This window comes from Solanum stenotomum, chromosome 7 (genome assembly GCF_019186545.1).
Source record: "Solanum stenotomum isolate F172 chromosome 7, ASM1918654v1, whole genome shotgun sequence".
Lineage (NCBI taxonomy): Eukaryota > Viridiplantae > Streptophyta > Magnoliopsida > Solanales > Solanaceae > Solanum > Solanum stenotomum.
In genome coordinates this window covers 45655496-45679144 of record NC_064288.1, presented here as the reverse complement: position 1 = coordinate 45679144, position 23649 = coordinate 45655496, and the positions used below count along the sequence as shown (strand labels likewise).

The window sequence follows — 23649 nt, the reverse complement described above, 5'->3', positions numbered from 1 at the left end:
TATTTTTATAATTTATAAATGCCTACACTTAAATATACATATTACTTTACTACATATAATCTATTGTCAATTTGTCTATACATGTAAATAACTAATAAGTATTCATATGTTCTAAACAACTTACATGTATATACTATACTTTATAATAAACATAATTTTAGAGCACAAACTCTATCTAATATTTTAACATTTAGTATCATTATTATTTATTTATTTTAATTTTTTTAGGAAACTCTATTTTTATCCAAATTATATATTACATATTACTACATATTTACACTCCACTACTATCTTATTTTATTTTTCATGTCTTAATGAAATAAAATATTTTCATAAATTCAACATCTATATATTTCTTAGGATAACTTTACTATGATACATCTATATTTTTTAACATATAAAAATTAGCATACTTTTAAGTACATCTATTTATTTTTACATGACAAAATACTACTATTAAATCTATTTTATAAGGCATATATATGTCGTATCTTGTATTTTACTCTTTTCTTAAACTAACCAATTAACTTATCATTGTTTTTAAAGCAAATAAATAAACAAGTTTTCCTAATCATATTTTCATAAATTGAGTTTAAGGACTATCTTCGGATAGGTTCTGAGGGGTGCTTAACACCTTCCCTTCGAGTAACCAAAACCCTTACTCAGAATCTCACTGGTTTCGCAAATCAAAACAGAGTTTACATTTACATATTTTAAAAATGGTTTTCCTAATATTTTCCTTAAAATTTAGGTGGCGACTCTAATACAAAACAAATTTTTTTTTCCAAAAAACAGAGTGACAGCCGTATTATGTTGTGAACTGTTTCGGCTAGTTCGAAATATGGTGCGACAAACAAAAAACCTTAATTATATCATATATATATAGTATCATTGTCTAATGAGTAATTTCTGAATTAGAAACTGTAATGATACCACAACAATATACATATATTATTATAGTATCATTGACTAATGAGTAATTTCTGAACAAGAAACATTAATGATATCACAAAAATCTGCATATACTCTTATATTATCATTGACTAATGAGTCATTTCTGAACAAAAAATCTTAAAATTTGAAATCTTTCAAAGATCGAATTTTAAAATTCAACATGTCGTAAAGTTAAATCGTTTAGAGCGAATAATATGTCAAAAGACAAGAGAAGCTCATATAAAATCCAGGATTATTTAAAGGAGATTTGATCTGGTTGAAATTGAAAAAATTAGTTTGTTGAGAAAGATGGAATTGTGCAATGTATCAATATTGTATATCAGTGTATATGAATGTTAATATATCTCTAATATATAGTTATACACTATTTATATAATTTTGAATATTTTTTTTACCAATGATACATTTACGTAAGAAGCCCAAAAAGAAAAGCAGCGAACATAAAAGAAAGAAGAAGACCAACAAAAAATCTAAAAAGTCTACGAATTTGGGATATCAATTTCTTGGGACATTCGTTTAGCAATATTTTTCACCGAACCACCATTTATGTCTTTATTCCTATATATAATATAGTAGAGGTGATAAGTAGATATGTTAAGTTAAATTTGAATAGGTTAAAATGAATTTGACTAACAAATAAAAGGAATTGGGCCAAATTTTTGTCAAGTTTTAATTACTCTATTTATTCGTTTATATTTTTTTACCGATTTTTTTGTTATTACTATATAATAATATATCAAATTAAAAATAATAATGTTTTTTAATTTTCTTGACAAGATTTTTTTATAGATTATTACTTTGGCGAGATATCTACCCAATCTTTTATAAACTGAAATGGATTAGGTAGAAAATTGGCGGGTCAATAATCAGCTCAAACATGAATGAATTGAGTAAATTATGGATTCATTGGCTAATTTTTCCACTTGTAATTTATAGCGATAATGGTCACTCAACTTTGAATAGTTCACTTAGAAAGTCACTCAACTTTGAGTTATTCACTTGAAAAGTCACTCAACTTTGTTTTATAACTCAAAAGTCACTCAACTATTGATATTTCACTTAGAAAGTCACTCAACTATTGGTATTTCACTTTGAAAGTCATCCAACAAATTTAAATAATTTATTCAATAAACTTTTATTGAAATCTAATTTTTATTTTAAACTATTTTTTTTAACAAATAATAAAATGTTTATTTAATTATCTTATTGACTCACTCCAATTATTTAACTTGCAATTATTTTTGAAAAAAAACGTACATCACCATAGACGAATTAAGTATGCTGAAAAATGATCCAAAAAAGAAGAAGATTGGAATTGAACGGGAGTAATCAAGGAGTAATTAAAAAAAACGCACAGTAGCATATAGCAATCTTTTATTATTATTTAAGAAAATAGTTTTAAAAAAATTGTATTCAACAAAATTTAATAAAATAATTAAAAAAGCGTATGTTTCTGTTAAAAACAGTTTAAAGCAAAAATTGTATTTAACAAAATTTAATGAAAAAATTATTTAAATTGCTTGGGTGACTTTCTAAGTAAAATATCAATAGTTGAGTTACTTTCTAGGTGAAATGACAATAGTTGAGTGACTTTTGAGTTATAAAACAAATTTGAGTGACTTTCTAAGTAAATTATTCAAAGTTGAGTGACTTTCTAAGTGAACTATTCAAAGTTGGGTGACCATCTGAGATATTATCTCGTAATTTATAGTAAGGGACACAAACTCTCTCCGAGAAAAAACCCAACAATGACTATGATTAGTTTTAGTCCCAAATAAATTTGAGTAAATTATATGAACCTTCACTAATAATAAGTTGGTTAGATTTATGCTGGTGGTAAGGTTACAACACTTGTTTTCCTTTTTTCGTGTTTGAAATCGGTAATATAAGCAAGCTTAAACGAATGACGTTTACTAGGAAAGGACCAACTAAATAAATTAAATCAAATTCACTTTTAAAAACATAAATGAACTCTTTGATTGGACTACTACATAATGCCATCGAAAGGATACCTAAAACGCGTGATGAGTTAAGTAGCATGATTCGATTTGTTTAGTTTGGGACCATCTTTAACATTTAGCTTTTGGATTGAGATGTAGGGAATTAGTATTATAAGTTTGTGGATGACAATCATTTTGTTAAATCATTCAAGTTTTTACATTATATGGTAAAGAACAAGTTCATAATATTGAAATTACGACACTTGTTAATTTTCTCCAATGTGACTGTTCTAGAAAAAATCATCTCTATTATACTATTTACATAATAGTTCGTAGAAAAAGAGGAAGGAGACAAAAAACATCAATTAAAGATAAATAGAATACCAAAAACTTGACATGAAATTTAAGAAAGTTTAAATTTTTTTGAATCGTGTGATCTTAAATTAAAAATATACAAAATGTATTAAAATTTTCTTTAATCTTATCGTCTTACACATGCTTATGGAAAGCTAGAATTAAAAAATTATCAAATAGGAAGAAGTAATAAATGTCATGCCCTTGATGAAGTGTCACCCCCCAATTGTAAAAGTTACTGAGACTAGCTATGATAGTAAGAAAGGTAGCTAGGAAAGTACATAATAGGTGGTTTATTAGAGGGAAAATGACCAAATCAAGAATTACAAAAAAAACACTTTCCAGAGAGAGCCTATGATCTATGAAATGTTGAAATTGGAATTAAGGGAAGAGACAATTTTGGAGCAGGATATGTGTTTGTGGAGTGGATTGTTTTGTTGTAATGATTAATGCACGCATGTGAATAGGTGGGTACGTTATGGTTTTGTCTTTGTGGAAAGGTGACAATTTCAAAATAATTAAAATTTAAATCCCCAATTATATTATTCATGATCTACTAGTATCTATATATCTCTCAGGATGGGTCTTAATTACTTTTTAGAGAAACTACCCTTCACTACCATACTTATAATTATTATCATCTGTATTTTCAAAATATTATATATCTTAGCGCTAATTAAGAGTTTTCTACATATTTTACAGTTAGATATATGTATTTTTGCTACCAAATACACAAAAATAGGAAGAGAGGCGAGTGAGATTCGTATGTATCTTAGATACATGCAAATCACACTAGATACATATTAGATACATGCATCTGCGTGTATCTGGAGTGATTCGCATGTTATCTCAGATATATGAGAGAGTGGCGAGCCAGATGGGAGAGAGGCTAAGAAGGCGAACGAGATTTTGCTATGTATCCAGATACATGTGCCTTCACTTGGATACAATGCATCTCGAACAAATTAAACTTAAATTTTATCCCATGTATCTGAGATACATGTATCTGGACATAACTAGAGGCACCAAAATCTGATAAAATACGTAATGTTGCAAAGTAGAGTGTATCTGAGTAATTAACTTCTAAACTAATTAGGTTTATGTAAATTCCCTTTTAACTTTTCCATTTGGGTTGAGGTAATTAATTCTCATCCTTTTTTGTTTATTCAATTTTTAGCATTATATGTAAAGATAAAAAACAATTTGTTTGTTATCATATGTTGAAAAAGAAAAAAAATAAAAGTGGTACAAACACACACATTGAAAAACAATAACTAATCAACCATAGATTAATTAATAGTGCATGTTTATAGAGGTGAATTATGAAATATTAGCGTGTGGACCTTAAATTAGGGTTTGTTAAGTTGATCATTGATGGGACATAAGCAAGTTAAATCTTAGTAATGGATTGTTACTTGCTTTGCTTCTACGTTTAATTTGAGTATTTTTCAGCTGGATTCTCCTTATGTTTGTATATTATCCTAGCCAATTAATATAACATTACAATGGAGTGTAGCAAAATTGGAAAGTCAATGACTCCCTTTGTAAAATAATTAAGTAATAAAAAGTGTACTCTAATTTTTATTTTTTTTTGCGTATTTTTTTGTTAACTGAATTATTTAAATAAAATGTTCATATAATCTAATATAGCATCTCAGATCGACTGAAGGATAAAGGATCTGAAGTAATTGTGTTATCACCCAAATATTATAATTATTATTAGTAGTAATATTACTTTTATTATTTTTATTATAAGTTGGTACATGTTGTACAGATAAGTGAGGAAATAATGAAAAAAAAATTTCTCAATGAATTAAACAGTATATTTACATTCCTATTAAATTCTAGTTTTTTGTTCTCCTCTATGTACACATTTATTTTTGACTGTTTAATTTCTACTCGTTTTCTCTGATGTAGTTATTTTATTTGTGATGTTTGATTTGATTCATATATACGTCGAAGAATAAGTTCTTTTGTCTCTCATCTTGTTTAATAGAAAATTAACGAAGACAAGTGGTTCATAAGTTGGAAATTCATTGGATAATTGATCGTCCATTTGCCTTTCTCCAATCAATATATACCTGCGAATGGAGAACTTTTTTTAATTTTTTTTTATCATAGTATAATGGTGTGACCTTTACATTGACATAAAATTACAAAGCTAAGGAGAGCTTAAGCTCGACCCATTGTTCTAAATCACAAATAATTGTTGATTCGCAAAAATTAAAATTCTGACAAAAATTATGCAAGTTTTGCTCAAATTTACAAGTCCAACATGATAAACTGCGAATAGAGAAATTATTGATAAGGAGTCACTCCATTGGGCCAGTGAATTTCAAATTACATGTCCCATCTTCATATATATGATATCATGTGCGATTATGTATTTGGTGTAGCTTATTATCTTACTAAATTGTGCTACTCTTCTTCAAATTAAAGATGATTGATTAAAGTTATGTAAAGTCGCACAACGACAACCAAGTCTATATATGTGTACATATCAAAGCTAATATAAAGGTCATGTCAGTTATTTGTGTCACATAGTGTTGTGCAATTTGTATTCCAAAAATACTAGTGATAACAAAAACTTTGCAGAAACAATAAATTTCCAAAGTTTAAATCACCCAGTGAAAAATATAAATTAATTAACAAAAACTAAAATTTGTGAACGTATCAGAATCCGTATGAAACAGAATGGAAAGAAAATCAAGCCCATTGAATGCACAGTGTCCCCTTAAGGAAATTATCCCACTCTAGTGTCCGAGGTTTGAATTGGAATATATCCTCTAAGATAGAACAATCTTAATCACCAGTGTATTGATACACAAAACTCTGGTATCAGCGAGCCACTCAACGGCAGCAAAGTACACGAATAAATTTGTGCAGAAGAAGAAGAAGAAGTCAGAAATTTCGTAAGTGAAAAGTCTGAGGATTCACATGTATTTATAGCCAAGAAGCACTGATTCTGAAAGGTTGCAACTTTTCAGAAACCACTCAACCATTCATGAAAGTTTGCAACCTTTCAAACGGTCATGGGTGTTCCTGAAAGTTGCAACCTTTCAGAACGGTCATCTCCAACGGTGGGAAATTCAAATAAAACGGAAAAGTGTTTTAAATAAAACGTGTTGCGCGGATCCAAGTCGGATCGAATTGTTTCGGCTAATTATTTAAATAAATAAAACATTGACCATTTAATTTAATTAATAATTAACTAAATAATTAAAACAAACTTTGTCCAAAACTTTAATCTCTCGATCATTTTCCAAAGCAGGAGCCGAGCAACGACAACGACGGTGCGAGGGGGGTCCCTCTTTCCAACCCTTTTAACAACTAATAGAAGTGTTTCTCTATTTAAACACTTCCATTTTTATTTCCACCACCAATGAGGGAGAAATGTCTTTTTACATAAAAGAATCTTTTCAAATTCCTCTTTTCATCTTCCCTCTATTTCCCATTAATTCTTGCTATATGCCCCACACATATAGCTATAGGTACAGCCAGGATTGAGATATATAACTCATCTAAAAAATTAAATAAAATAAGATTAGAATTAAAAGGGAATAAAATTAAGAAGAAAGAGGCCTGCAAGTAAAATACATTTCTTAATCTCAATACGGGATTTCGTCCCTAGTCGCGATAACTATGGACTGACTAGGAACATATTTCATGAATTTGTTAACACAAATGCACTATATGAGACTTTGAGCCAAATATATTAAATTCGACCAAACCTGTATCATCATGCAGACTACTCTCTCGGCCTTACCCCTTAGATGTGAACGTTATACTTTGTTAGATGCTATAATTAAATAGTGAAAGTTATATATATATACATATAGTACACTGATACCTAAAAATTAAATAACATAAGATTAGAATTAAATGGAAGAAAATTAAGAAGAAAGAGACTTGCAAGTAAAATACATTTCTTGATCTCAAATTGGGATTTCGTCCCTAGTGGCGATAAATATGTACTAGTTATGAACATATTTAATGAATTTTTAACATAAATAAATTACTTAAGACTTTGAACCAAATATACTGAATTTGGTCAAACTTGCATACATGTTACTAGCTGTAAGTATAATATTTTTATTAGATGCTAAAATTGGATAGTTAAGTTATATATAACGCAGATATATACCTAATTAATAAAGGAAACATAAAAAATCCTTTAAGAAATGGATTCACCCACATTATTGGAAGAGTAGTAGAAAAGGTACAAATGATGATGCTTTTGACAAGGATAAAAGTTTGACTTAACACTTGAATTGAATGAAATGTACTCTTAAGTAAAATATTGGAGACACGTGACTTTGAAAATTTACATGTCTAGACACGGACATTCATAATTTTGATGCTTAGCATATTTGAACTTATTGTACGTAACTTTAACGATTTATCTCGTTAAAAATATTAAATTCAGATGAATTTATTATCGAAAGCGTTTAAAAGAGAGAGGAATCTGTCTCGTGATACCTTCATCGAAATTAGAGGAGTGGAGATAGAAGGTGTCAAAAATATTCATGAGTTGTAATATGCAAGTGTATATCTTGTATTTATATATGTAAGTATCTTTTATATTAGCTGTCAAATGACTCCAAACACTTCTCACGGGGGATTTCTATCTTTGGACACAACCCTCTTTCCCTCCTTTGCCGTCATTTCTTGTCCATTTCTCTCATTTTAATCATTTCAACTTTCATGCAAAAATTATAATATTTTTAAGTGAAATTTCCTTTTTGTCCCTTCAAACTTTCTTTTTTTTAAAAATAATAATATATAGTTAACCAAGGATATTGGTATTCTTAATGCTTATTCCAAAGGCATAATACATAAATATATATGTTCTTTACATTGGTTATTGATATATATGCCTTTGAACTTTGAGTTTGCGCAAGTAAATACTTAAACTTGTATAAAATTGAACAAGTAGACACATGTATGTGTCCTATGTAAAATAATACGCGTATGACTCAACATAGGACATAAATTGCCATGTAGGATGTCTGTAAGACACATGTGTCTATTTGTTCAATTTTATACAAAATTAAGGGTTTACTTGTGCATAAATGACACGTTTATGTATTATGCATATTCTAAACTTCAATTGATTATTGTACGAGAAGGGGCATAGCCACATACATTGGTGGGTGATCAATTGACCACCCTTTATCGAAAAATTATATAATATATATAAAAAATTATATAAAGTTTTATATATAGTAGATATAAATAAACAGTTACAAGATCCTTAATCAAAGATATACTTGTGATAAACCTAGGTTTTTACCAACCCTCCTCCACCCCCAACAACTTTAGGGATAAATTCATGTCATGCATTTGTTATTATTTGTATGGCTATTTATTTTCTGCTTCTCGCATGGTAAGATACTTAAGATTTAAGTAAATCCAATTTGTCACATATAAACCAAAAAATAGTAGTTGATTCTTATAATTTTAAATCTATCTTGATAAAGTGATTCCCTTTTTTTCTTCTAGTATTGTGGGTGATTTTATTAGTATAAAAACCTAATATAAACATGATAATTTATAAATAATTTAGTTGATATGCTTCGTTAAATATGTAATGCAATCTTGTTACAATTATGTTTTATCTATCTGCCACCCTCACTTGTACAATTCTTGTCTAACGTTGCACATTTGGAATAACAGTTAAAGAATGAAAAAAAGGCTCACATTGTGGTTAATGAGATGAGTGTACTCCTTATAAGGCTTAGACAATCCTTCTCTCTTTAAACTAGATATTCCCGTCAGCCGTAAATGCATTGGAAGTATATATTGCCTCTTTGAAAGAGTTAATATCTTAAAAAGTCATTGAACTAAGAGAATTTATCTTGTAAAGTCATTAAACTTTATTTTATATCAATAAAATCACTCAACTTAAAGCTTTTATCTTCAAAAATCACTCAACAATATTTTCATTAAATAAATTCATGACATAATAAATTATTTTATATGTCAGGTAAAATCCCCACAAATAAATAAAATTTCAAAAAAAACACATTCTGCTTTTTAAAAAAATTTATCATTAAAACAAATTTAACATAACAAATAAAATTATTTTATATGTCATGTAAATATGAATTTCACAAATTAATTTTTTTTTATTTTCAACCCGCTCCACATAAACCCGCATTATACCCACGTTGCTTCAATATTCGTTTTCTACATTTTGTGTCACTGTTTGTAAAATAATTTTTTTGACTGAAGTAATTATGTATTGATTACTTTGATTAGATACTCCAGTCTCCAGATACAAATATATTAATTATAATATAAATAAATGAGTAATATAGTGCATAACCCAAAACAATTAATGAGTAATAACATATAGTTTTTCTTTTCAATTCCTTGACAGCGGATCTTAATTTAGCAATGTTGCTAGCAGGTTGTAATGTGACAACGAGTCTCTTATGAATATGGATTTTACACCCAAATTTTAATTATTTTCATTTGTGATTGGAAACAAAGAACTGAATCATTGATAAACAGAATAAAACGGATTTTTTTTTTAAAAAAATGAATTATTTATGGCATTCATGTTTATATGACCTAAAATTTTTATTTTATTTTTGTATTAAATTGATTTTAATGATAAATGTATTTGAATGATTTCTGTAGATAAATATCTTACGTTAAGTGATTTTATTAATATAAAACAAAGTTTAAGAACTTTGCTAGATAAATTTTCATAGTTCAATGACCTTTTAAGATATTAACTCCTATTTGAAAATACATGAAAGGGAATAGAAAAAGAAATCTATTGTTTAGTAACTTTGTGAGATTGACTCGTTAAAATAAATGATCAGGATGACTCAAGCACATTAGTGTCCTAAGTCGAAAATTGAATGGGTCCTTAAACTTTAAAAAATAAATTAATATATTTTCTTACTAATTTTGTTCTTCTAAGTCTTAGAGGTGCAGAGTTGTTAGTTTTTTTTATAATTGATTTTCTTTTAATAATTATTTCTCAATTGATCATATAATAAATCAATTTAATCTTAACGCCCGATGTGCTTAACTTCTTTTAATAATTCTCTCAATTTATACGAAAAAAATAGTCTTTGTTATTAGTACTTACTCTATATTGTTTTCTAAAAAAAATCTACAACCTATTATTGCTAAGAAAAAAATGAGGCCCTTCAGATTTGGAGGCCTAATTCACTCGTCTTTTTTCTAACTTCATCAAGCCGCCTATGATGGACGTAAGTGAAGGTTCAGAATAGAATGGAATAGTCAATGGTTGAAGGGGTGAAAGCAAGACAATATGAGTCGAAAATCTATAGAAAATAGCCTATTTACCTTTATAAGGAAGATAATATGACTATATGAGCCGACATAAGGTTTTATATATATATATATACACGCTAGCGTCTCCATGATGTTGATATTATTGAAACTAACTGATACAGACATACAATGTATGGTCCAACTTTTAAATGACGCAGACCAAAGATAGGTGATTCAAGTAAGTCAATTACTCTATCCCTATTGCTATATATAATTAAAGATGTCTTAGATGAAGGAGTTATACTAGTAATTAATAACATTGGTTTATCAATTATCACTTTAATTCTATCCAAATATTTTAAATTAAATCGACATTATTTGTAAGAAGACGTTACCAATCAATCTAATTATGCATACTATTTTAAGGACATCAAATTTTTGTGGACTACTTGGGATATTCCAAGTGGAAAACTATAATAAGATCGAGTAATTGTGGTACCGGCCATAATTACAGTAGCATCCTATACCCCAACAAGTATAGGATGGCCCTTGCAACGTGGACGAAACATTGTATTATTGCTATGCTCGTAGTAATGGTTGTCGGTTAGAGAAATTCCCCACAAAATAAAGTATATCATTTTCATATTGCTTTTATTGCATATCTTATTGTAAAGCTTAAATGGTTTTCACTTCATATTCATGTATTGATTATGTTGAGTTGCTTTTAGTCCTCAGTTCAGTTATTTCATTATTCAACCATATTACATACTCGTACATTCAATGTACTGATGTCATTCAATATACATCATTTCATGATGCATATTTAGGTACTTAGGATCATCAACAGGCATTTCGTTGAGATCATATCATCCGCTCGTCAGCTTTTGGTGAGACCTCCTTGCTTTTAGGGGACTCCAGTTTTTAGGATTTGTTAATAGTAACGTTTTGAGGTATCATTGGTCTTGTCCCGACACCTATCTTTATATAGTAGAGGTGTCATAGATAGACAGTCTTGGCGAGTATTGCAGTATTAATTCAATCTTAAATGTTTTATTTAAGACTTTATGTTTAATACTCAGTATTTTTATATAACTTTGATATTTAATTAACTATTTTTTAAACAATTCTTTTGATGCTTGTGTATGCTTGAGTTAACCTTCTGCTTAGTAGTCAACTAGGACAAGAGTTCGCTTGGGGACCAGAAATGGTTCTCGAGTGCGTCCAGGGTGTAGGCTCGGGAGGTGACAACTATTTTTTTGAGACGATTTCTAAATATTTATAAAAATGAAATTTGTATAAAAATATAGAAGTATATAATTATTTCTGAAAATGAGAAAATTACTTTAGAAATGATTTAAAATATATTTTTTCGAAGACAGTTATTTTAAATTGTCTGAAATTAAAGAAACTCAATAATTAATTTACGTTATGAAAGGTCGAAATTAGATGTCAACAACATTAACCAATTTAAAGAAATTACTCACTCATGCTTGATACTTAGTAATATTCTACAAAACATTACCTCCACTCTTGATTTCAGGACCACTTATTCATATCATATTTTAAATTTATGAACATGGGTTCACTATTAATTTCCACCTATCACAATTCACAATATGATTCACTAACCGTGAAATTTTTCTGGGTTCACCCAATCACACACTATTGTTTCTACACCTCGATCCCTAAGTCGCCATAACAATTATCTAGTACAACATTATTTCATTACAATATATAACATATATGACCAATTGGCTCTATCAAACTCCCAAGTTCCTTTCACCTTTAGTATAGATTTTCATATTACCCTTTAGAACTAACCACATGCAATCCAAGCCATTTCATTCATATTACTCATTTTGAGGTTGATTCATAGAATTGTCAGCACATGCAAGACACACATATTCATGTTATTTTGATTACATTGTACTAAAATTTCTTACGCATGCTTAATCATGTTGTTTCCATAAAAATACTATGATGTATCTACTTGTCACTAATCAAGTCTATATATAAACTAAACCAAAGCCTACATTGACCAAAACATTCAATACATTTAATAAAAAAAAAAAGTAATTTCAAAAGTAACTAATCATTTACTCTTTAAATAAATGTTCTTAGAATTCAAACCACTATTTCTATCCTTATTCATGGTCTATATCATTACCCAAGGGTCATTAAATCACTAATTAATTTCTACAAAATTTGCATTCTCTCAATTAATGAAAATTCTACCCCATTCATCCCTTTCTAAAGCAATTTTTATGCTTTATAAGGTCCCATTTTTGTTGAACTCAACCTTTCTAACCTCCACAATTCATGTTTTAGAACGATAATTTCATGCTAGGAAGCGATACCTTAAAAACTAGAAGCAATTCTAGGTGATATTACACCTACACATAGGTGTTCCCCCACAATTTCATGAACTTAGGGGCCGTTTAGTTACTAGTTAGAGTTATGCAGGTATTAATTATGCAAGGTTTAGTTATGCAGGGTTTAGTTATGCAGGGTTTAGTTATGTGTGGTTTAGTTATGCAGATATTAGCTCTGCGGATATTAGTTATGTAGGTATTTATTTAGTTATGTAGAGATTACAAAATACATGAATTATTAACTATTGAATATTGAATTTGTTGTAAATATTTAATATATATTATTTACAAAATAATAATACATACTAATTAAATATGTGGAATATATTGAACAATATATAATGCTAATATTTGATTAGCATATGTGCCGTCAAAAAATACACAATCAAATTTCTAATATTAAAAAAATATTACATTTGCATATATAAAAAAAAACTGTAAGTATATAAAAAGAAATGAAAGCGATCTATATAAAAAAAAGAAATATAAAAACAAACATAGTTAGGAAAACACTAAAGTTTTCAATAAAAAAAAAAATTAAAATAAATTCATAGGGTAAATATGTAATTTATCATTTTAATACATGTATAACTAATACCCACATAACTTATTCCATCTTCTACCCCAAATAACTTATACATAGATTCCCTCATAAGTTATGTTGGTATTAATCATGTAGGACTACAAAAAATGCAACCAAACACCATATAATTTAATACATGAATAACTAGTATACAACATTTAAAATCTTACCAACCAAACATGGTACTCCCTCCGTTTCACAAAGAATGGTCTAGTTTGAATTGACACGGAGTTTAAGAAAATAAAGAAGACTTTTGAATCTTGTGGTCCTAAATTAAAGTTATGTCAAATGTATAAAATTGTCCTTTAATCTTGTGGCCTTAAACATGCCACGTGGAAAGCTGAAATTAAATGTTACCAAAAAAAGAAAGAGGTCATTCTTTTTTAAATAGACTAAAAAGGAAAGGAGGTCATTCTTTTTGAAACGGAGGGAGTATAAGTTATGTTGACTTCTATACCTAATACAAAACTTCTACCAAACATAATAAAACTAATGCAACTTTTTATACATGAATAAGATGTATCTTATACAGTAACCAAATGACCCCTTAAGGTATTAGCAAATTAATAGACGAAGAAGTTTATGAAAAGACTAACCTCAACAAAGAATTTCACCCTAGCATTGGAAAAATCTCCCTTTAAGCGACCTTGTTTCTCTATATAAAGAACTTCACTATGGTGAACTACCTTCTCAATGCTAAACCAACTTTTCAGAATTGACACCTTTTTAGTAAAATAATCATAACATTTTATTCCATACTTTAATAAGCCACAAAAGAACGTATACATTAAGGGTACAAATCGCAATTTACTCAGAATTTAAAGTTTATTTTTCTAATTAAGAAAGCTATTGGTAAAGGGTTGATAAGGAAAGGCCAAGTGAGTCATTTCCAATTATTATTTTTTCTATGACGAATTAAATTAATTATCAGTACGTCATACTCTCCTGTGAACCTTGTGGTACTCATGCAGGATACAAACAAACACATCATATTTGTCTTTGAAATCTCATCTTCTCTTTAAAAAGCCATTAAAAAAAACCCACCAATATTAGTGTGAAAGAAAAAAAAAATTGAATCCAAAAACATATAAAAGGAAAGAAAGAAGAAGAAATTAACATCATGGGATCCAAAGAGCAACAAAAAGCATTGCTCAATCAACAGTTGGAGCAACTTGGTTCAATTACTAATTCCCCTTCTGTAAAACTACTCTTATCTTTATTTTTATTTATTTATTTATGCTGATTCTATTAATTCAAAGGAATTAATTAAATCTCTGTCTTTCTAATTCATTTTTTTATGAAAGAAGAAATATTAAATCCTTTTTTGATTAGTTGATTGGAATAGTTAGTTTTTATTCATCTTCTAAATGAAACCAATTTATTGCTATTTAATATTTTGAATCGGATTTCTTGACAAGATAGCAAAAAAATAATTTTAAGATGGACTTAGATCAACCTTTCTGCATTTCTACCTCCATGGGGTAGTGGTAAGATTTGCATATATATATTATCCTTCTCATATCCCATTTATGAGATTTTACTGGATATGTTGTTGTTGTTTACTAAGATCAACCATTATGCCTCTCTACCTCCACTAGGTAGTGGTAAGATTTGCATATATATTATTCTTCTCATATCTCACTTATGAGATTTTACAGGATATGTTGTTGTTATTTACTAAGATCAACCATTATGCCTCTCCACCTCCACAAGGTAGTGATAAAGTTTGCATTCATTTTATCTTTCTCAGACTTCGCTTATGAAATTTCATTGGATATGCTGTTGTTGTTTACTATGCTCAACCTTTATGCATTTTTACCTTTCTGAGGTAATAGTAAATTTTGCATACCTTCTACCCTCCTCGGAGATCACTAGTAGAATTTCACAACTATGTTATTGTTGTTGTTTACTAAGCTCGAACCTTTCACCAATTAACGTGTGTAGACTGAGGGTTAAAAAGTAAATCTTTTTGTTCTTTTTTTTGTTTTGTTATTTGAATTGGTAGCTTTATTTACCAAAATATTGGTTAATTTTTCAGGTGAATAAGACATCAATCATTGCCCATGCATCAAAGTATATAGAAGAATTAAAGGAAAGGATTGGCAAGTTAAATGAAGATGTTTCAACTTCACAACCTTCTCATCATGACCATGAAGATGCCTTGCCAGAGGTATGTATAGCTTAATTAGACATTTTAACTTTTTTTGGTCTAAATAGCTTAGCCATATACTCCCTCTGTCCCAATTTATGTGATAATTTTCGTTTTCCGAAAGTCAAACAGTTTAAATTTGACCAGAAATTTGCGTATGAAATTTTCAATTTTTTAAAATGAAATTTATATATTTGTAAACTACATAAAATGTACTATAAATCACAATAATTAATAATTCAAAATGTTTATAAATTTATGGTAAAAAATAGACTTGTTTGAATCTCAAAATTCGAGAAGTGCCACATAAAATGGAACGGAGGGAGTAATTTTTATTTCCTTCTTTTTGGGACTTTTTTTTTATTTGCGCATATAAATCATGAATTTGAACTTCTCTTTTTGCTAAAAAATATGTAGCAGTAATAGGTACAAATAGGAGCTTTCAAATCGATCAACCATGAATTCGAAAATGAAATTTTTATAATTTAGCAATTAAATTACATATTGGAAATTAGGCAGCAAGTACTAAGTTTTTTGAGGTGATTCCATCACCTTGTGTTGTATTTAGGAGGTATGGTCTAACCCTCTTCTTTGATAATTAATACAAACAGCCCAGCTATGGGTAAGATTTATTTTCAAAATAAATAATAATTTACAGTTCAAAACATTTAAATATTATTATTATAAGAAAAAAAAATCGTTTAATCAATCTCGAAAATCAATAGATTTAACATAAATTATGACTGGGAGGAAAATGGAAATAGTGGCAGGTAATAGTAACAACATTCTTCACAAAATACATCCCCTCTTTATCAACCATTTTTTTGTTAAAATTACATATCTATATAAGTGAAGCAGTCCACTTAATTTAAACTATACTAAAAATAGATAGTCATTTTTATTTATACAATTTTAAAGAAGGATATATAATTTATCATTTAGTTATTAATTTATTCTTATTATTAACAATAATCATTTCTCAAAATATTGAATCTATTATATTCAAAGGATGATATAAGACATTTATCATTTACCAATTACTTCTTTTGTCTCATTTTATGTGGCATTATTTGACTTAGAATAATATTTAAGAAATAAAGTAAAGGGTTTTATAGTTTATGGTCTAAAATAATCTTTAGATATTTGTGTGAGTGTAAATCATTTTAAAGAGTAAAAGAGAATTTTAAAGTAATATTATTTTTAATTAAAATAAAATGACATTTTATTTTAGATACACTAAAAAGACAGTATTAAAAAAAAACGAAGGATATACTTATTTCCCAAATTTGTTGAATCCATAAGAACATACACGAGATGTCTGACATTTAAGTTGTCGTCAATGATTAAATATTTGGCTCTCGAAACTATAGTAATAACTAATAAATTCAAACATTGTGTCCAAACTCCAATACATTTTCAAGTAAAAGTTATAAATCAAATAAATTTTCTTTTCTCCCTTAATATGTTGCAAAGAACGGTAAGAAATGTGCTTATTTTGGCCTAATGAACCTTACAGATTTGTCATGTTGACGATTGTGTTCGCATTTACGAATCTTATTTAAGATCTTTTTGTTTATAGTTCGGAAATTTTTACATCATTTTTCGATGTAGAATTAATTTGAATGACCCACAAATAAACTTAGTTTCAATAACTCACGAGACCCTTTATTCCTTAGCTCACATAAACTACCAAAAGGACAACTTTATATTATTATCCTTTTGTACTACATTTTATTTGTATTTTTTATTTCCTCCATTTACCACACACAAGTAATTACTAGAGAGTAGAGACTAAAATGTTTTTTCATGAAACATATTTTTTTTCAAAAAAATGCTATTTATTTTTTTCAGAAATAACAACATTTAAATTGTTTGATTTTTTTCAGAAATAACTACATTTCAATTGTTTGATGTTACAATAAATTAACTTACTTTTACGTGCTCCAACATATGTCTCCTTAAGAAATTGTTACTGTATTAATTTTGTAAAGTATAGGCTTGATCGATATTTTTGCTAAGAAATTAAGAGATTCCAACTATAATTCTATGGAATTGGCTTTATTCTATCAGCTACCCATCAAGTCATCTAAATGATATCTTTAGATAAATTTGCTTAGAATAAGAAATTTAAAATTTTAAAAAATAAGAAAGATTATTTGTTAAAATAGGTAAAAAAGTGACTTGTACATTGGTGTAAATTTTTTCATAATAACGGTGTATAAATCTTAAACTGGTTTCTCAAAGAGTTTAGGTTTGATGTATTGTTGGAGTAAAGGATAGTTACATCCACGGTGGCTCAAGTAGATTAGTGGCCTAAAGTCAAAATCAAACGGAGGCCTTAAACTTAAATTGTTAATAACTTTTATATAATTGATTTGTTCTAATATTATTTTTTTTATAATATAACCATTCTTATTCTAAATTATCTTTAATGAGATATAGCACTCCAAATATGTCAAATTTCTTCTAATAATTCTTTTATTGTATATGGAAAGCTTAGCTTTTCTATATATAGTATTCAATATTTGTTAAAAAATAATAGTAACTCATAACCTATTATTAAAAATGGGGCCCTAGGCCTTCAAATTTGGGGGCCTAAGACACATGTCTTTTTTTTAAATACTGTTGAGCTGCCCCGAGTTACACCATCTGATCAATTACATGTAAATATGTTTGATAAAGATAATTTGATTACTTGATAATAACTTTATCGTGTAGGTTACCGTAGAAACCCTAGAGAAGGGATTCATAATAAATGTGTTTTCAGAAAAGAATTGCCCTGGTTTGCTAGTATCAATATTGGAAGTCTTTGAAGAGCTTGGCCTTGAATTATTGGATGCTAGGGTTTCTTGTTCAGATTGTTTTCGACTTGAAGCTGTTAGTGATGTAAGAATTTCTATTTCTCTATTTAATTTACTTCCTCTTCTACATTTTATTTTTATTTTTAAATTTAAATATCTTTTTTTTCTTGTTTGTGGAAAATAGAATATTTTCTTTATTTTTTAACTGCGTCTCATTTTAAATTTCTTTTTTATTAAAAATATACTCCCTCTGATCACTTTTACTTACCAGTATTAATAGATATATTATTACTTTTGTTTGTCACTTTTAATATATCAAAAGGAGATAATACAATTAATAATTAATTATTTATCATTCAAATCATTTCTCAAGATTTAACATTATATGTATATGAATATTGTGATAAACTATTTAAAACAATCATTAATTCTTAAAGAAGGTACCAAGTTCAATATAAACAAATAAAAAAGAACAAAGAGAGTGATATGGTGTATAAGGCGTGATTTATGAAGGTGTTCTTATTTATTTCTTGTTGGGAAGTGTTACTGTTGAAAAAAAAAGTATTATACATCCATTTCATACTACTTGACTTTATACTAAAAATAAAATTGTTATTTTTATTTGTCCATTTTAATACATTGAGGAGTTTTATCATAGTTTTTTAATATTATGTTATTAAATAATTACAAAAAAAAATAGTGACAACCGAATATTAATTTTCAAAGCATATATACTAACAAATTTAAATAATAAACCCTTAATACAATATATTTTTAAAAAATGTGTTAAGTCAGCCTACATTGAATAATATAAAAAAGAGGAAGTACTAGTAATAATCTTTCTCCTTTAATTGGAAGGATAAAACTAGAAAATATAATGAATTCTTTATTAATTTTCTAAAATAACAATTATTTTGGAACTTTTCTTTTCTTTTCTTTTTGACTAAAAATTGTTAAATTAGGATGAAAAGAGTACTCGTCTTCAAATACTTTTTGTCCATGCTGTTGTTTAAAACTTCACGTGTGACTTATACAAAACCTCGTTATTTGAACCACACACTTTGGATTTTTGATTGAGTGTCCAATTTTTAATTATTTCCTTTAAGAAGCTTTCACGTTTATCCACCAAAAACCTTAATTTAATTTTCAATATCAAAGAAACGACTTGATTTCTCGACTAGTTAATAGTTAGCATAATGTAAGAAAGTCACTTTTTATTGAACAAAAATAGAATTAACGGAGGAAATTGGTTTTCTACCAAAAAAAATAAAAAATTTGAATGATCATAAGTGAAATCAACTTTAAGAAAATCATATTATAAGAAGTTCATTTGTATTAACGGAATAGTTTAATCAATTTTGTTCTTATACACATTTGATGATCTAAAATATTCTTTAATAAATATAATCAAGAAGAGAAAAATAAATGATATTGTTATCGTGAATCATCATTATAATAGTCTTTTACAACAAAATTTAGAAAACAAAAAATTACAAGATTGCATTAGATATGCATATCAATTCAATTTTGAGCCCTGAGTAAAATTATAAAGGGTGCTACCCTCCGAATGAGCCCTATCCATCTTGAATCTAAAAATTACTTTACAAAAGTTAATACTTCTTATTCTAATTAACATTTCATTATTTTCATTTGTTTATTAAACACAAATTAAACTCGTCTATTGATAAAAAGTTTAATTGTGTAAAATTTACCTAATTATACAATCAAATACATTTAACAATCATATCACTAATTAAAGTAGTTACGTACAGGTAATTTTCATAAGAGACTAGCTAGCTTAGTTTTACCTAATTAAGGTAACCATATTATTCCGTTATGGGAAGGTATTTGATTGGACATAAGTTTAAGAATTATATAATTAAAAAAATGATTGAAATTTATAATGTAAAATAAGTCAAAGATATTTATGTAATTATAAATCATCTCATATAGAATAAAATGAGAACGTAAAACTTAAATTATTACTAAAGGTAGAAGTATTTCATTTTTTTAGAATTGATTAAAAAGGAAACATAAAGTAGGACCGAGAAAATAATACAAGTTATGATTACATGTGACTTTTGATACTAGAAGTTAAACTACAGTGATAATATAAAATATAGAGTATGGAAAAATTCTTTTGGATAGAAAATTTGGCCAGAATGATAAAATAATATATTTTATGCTATGTTATTTTACCTTTTTGAACATTTTTACTCTTTTAGCTTTAATACCTTTTAACTAAAATATGGAAAAAAAGATCAATTTATTTTAAAATAAAAAAAAATTATTGACCTTTTAATTTTCTGGTCATTTAGCAATACCCATGAAGTATATATTTTCACCTTATATTATGGCTAAAAAGGTTGTTACTATTGCAGAAGGAAGGAGAAATTGAATCCGTAGATGCCCAAATGGTAAAACAAGCAGTCTTGGAAGCTATAAGGAATTGGAAACAACGCAATCAACAAGATTAATTTAATCACCTTTACTTATCTTATGTTCTCCCTCTGTTCTTTCAACAAAAAAAAAAAATCCATCAAAATGGAAAAAAATGAAGAAAAAAATGGGCAATTAAGCAAAAAGGAAAAGTCCTTTTTGTAAATGCTGCATTTTATGGATTAATATTAATCAACAAGGTCGGAAGAGTGTTAATTAACATGATGACATAATTAATGCATTTTTTCTTGAACAATTAAAGATCATAATTTCCCATGCACTACGAGAAATAAGATGTGCGTATGTTGTAAAATCAATCTAAAAAAATTAGTACAATATACTCCCTCCGTCCACTTTTAATTGTCATGTTGCGCTTTTCGAAAGTCAAATTGACTAATTTTCAAAGTTAAATTAGATTACATTAATTCGATATTTTAAATAAAAAACTTAGATATTCAAAAACTATACAAAAAGTACTATAAATTGCAATTTTCCGCATGTCAATATAATGAAAAAATACATCGTAAAATGTTAGTCAAAATTATTATCGTTTAACTCTAAAAAAAAAATCACAATAATTAAAAATGGACAGAGGGAAGTATAACAAAAGATGAAAGCAAGAACAATAAAGAGATCATAAAGAGATGATTTTTTAAAAAGAAAATCATCTTTTTATTCATGACAAAGGTTCAATCGGTATTGCTTAAGTATTTTGAAAAAAATAATTATAATAAGTTGAGCAGTAATTATCCACCATATTTGTTTCTATATACAATAACATCAATATCATGACTACAAGGAATTTTATCATGGTAAAATCTTTTTCAACTAACATTCAAGTGCACATACGTCTAGAGTGTGAACCTTCCAGCACCATTCATAATTATATGAAGGTATTATGTTGACACTATTGAACATAGTGAGGGTAGTGAAGTAACTTGACTTCACTGTTAGAGCTTATTGTTCACTGTTAGAGCTTAGCAGTTAGTTATTGTTAGGTGTAACTGTTTCTGTTATTATTGACAGGTGTCGGAATGTGATAGGTTGTGAATGTAATAGGATCAAGTATATATGTATGTACATAATGCATTGTAAGTTCAGTTTTCCAATCAATGAAATCAGTTCATAGCTCACATCTCTCTTCTCTCTTCTCTCTCAAATTAGATCTTCAGTTGCAATTGTAGATTAACATTTTGTCATGGTATCAGAGCTACGAAACCACAGTTGATTCACTCGTTATTGTTGTCGATCTACTTCCTGCAATTCCCTGCTTTGTTTGTGATATAAATTTTGGGGAAAATGGTGAGTACTGATACGATCGAAGTGGTTGAGAAAAATTGAAATCATCCTCTGTATCTTCTGCAATCTGACACTCCAGGTTCAATATTGACTTCAATTCAGCTTACAGGTGTAGATAATTACTCATTGTGGAGGTGATCGATGCTCCTTACTCTTAGAGCCAAGAGCAAAGCTGGATTCGTTTTTGGTACCTGTAAAAAGAGTTTAACAGTGTTGCCTTGGAAGAACAGTGGGAGAAATGCAATGCATTTGTATTATCATAGATTCTGAATTCTGTCTTGAATGAATTGATGAGTGGAATCATCTATGCCACTGATGTTGCAACTGTATGGGCTGACTTAAAGGAGAGGTTCAATAAGGTTGATGGATCGACAGATTACCAGTTGCATCGAGAGATTTGCACTATCACACAAGGTACCTCATCTGCTTCTGCCTATTTCACACGACTGAGACTTCTTTGGGATAAGTTTGATGCCCTTGTAGCACCTCCTTCATGTGGCTATGATAAATCCATAGTATATGCGAGTCACTTGCAATATATGAAGTTGTTTGCGTTTTTTATGGGGCTCAATGAGTCATACACTCAGGCACGTAGTCAAATGCTCATTATGATTCCATTGCCCTCCGTGAACAAAGCATATTTGATGATTATTTCATATGAGAGTCAACGAGTAACAACATGTTCATACTCAGGAAGAGATTTGTGCATTTCTACTGCACTGTATGTTGGCAAAGATCAAAGACAATACACTAGTGGAGGTTCCCATTCAGGATGAGATGCAGGTACTGTTTCACACACTAGTGGTGGTGTTTATTCAGGAGGAGATGCAGGTTCCTCGACTTCTATTGCTTTATATGCTAATAGAGGTCACCAACAATCAACACTCTACAGGCCAAAGAGGGACTACACTTTGTTGTATGAGGTTTGTAAACTGAAGGGACATACTAAGGAAACTTGCTATCGTGTTGTTAGATATCCACCAGATTACAAGTTCAAGAAGAAGTCTGGGAATAATGCTAATAGGATGACAAATGTTAATGTTGTTGAGAACGATTCAATTGGCCAAATACCTCATACATTCACACAGAAGCAATATGGTCAAATTCTCAGGCAATTGAACAAGGAGAATTCTGTTATTCCATCAGTCAATCAAGCAGGTATGAATCACCCATCTTCTATCAGTAATAAGCTTAAACATTGGGTAGTAGACACTGGTGCGACAAAGCATATAACAGCATCACTAGATGACTTGTTTGACATAGTTGCATTAGAACAAAGTGATCAGAACCATGTACAAATGCTTGATGGAGGTACTACATCAGTAACACATACTGGTAGTTATAGGTGGGGCAATGGCGATGTATTAGCTGATGTTTTAGTTGTTCCTGACTTCAAATATAATCTGCTTTCAGTTTCTTAGTTAACCAGGCGTTTACACTGCTTAGTAAGAATTTTTCTGGAGATTTGTTTATTTCAGGACCTGTTAACTAGGAAGGTCAAGGG

The 23649-nt window shown here is 28.4% G+C and overlaps 1 protein-coding gene across 1 annotated transcript; it reads left to right on the top strand.

The window, feature by feature from the left end:
• The first annotated feature begins 14497 nt into the window (after positions 1–14497).
• On the top strand, positions 14498–21073 carry LOC125871179 (transcription factor bHLH61-like). Its single transcript, XM_049551773.1, has 4 exons — positions 14498–14655; positions 15496–15627; positions 18325–18492; positions 20789–21073. The coding sequence occupies exons 1-4, from the start codon at positions 14578–14580 to the stop codon at positions 20882–20884; spliced, it is 474 nt and encodes a 157-aa protein (XP_049407730.1). The 5' UTR covers positions 14498–14577; the 3' UTR covers positions 20885–21073.
• The last annotated feature ends 2576 nt before the right edge of the window (positions 21074–23649 follow it).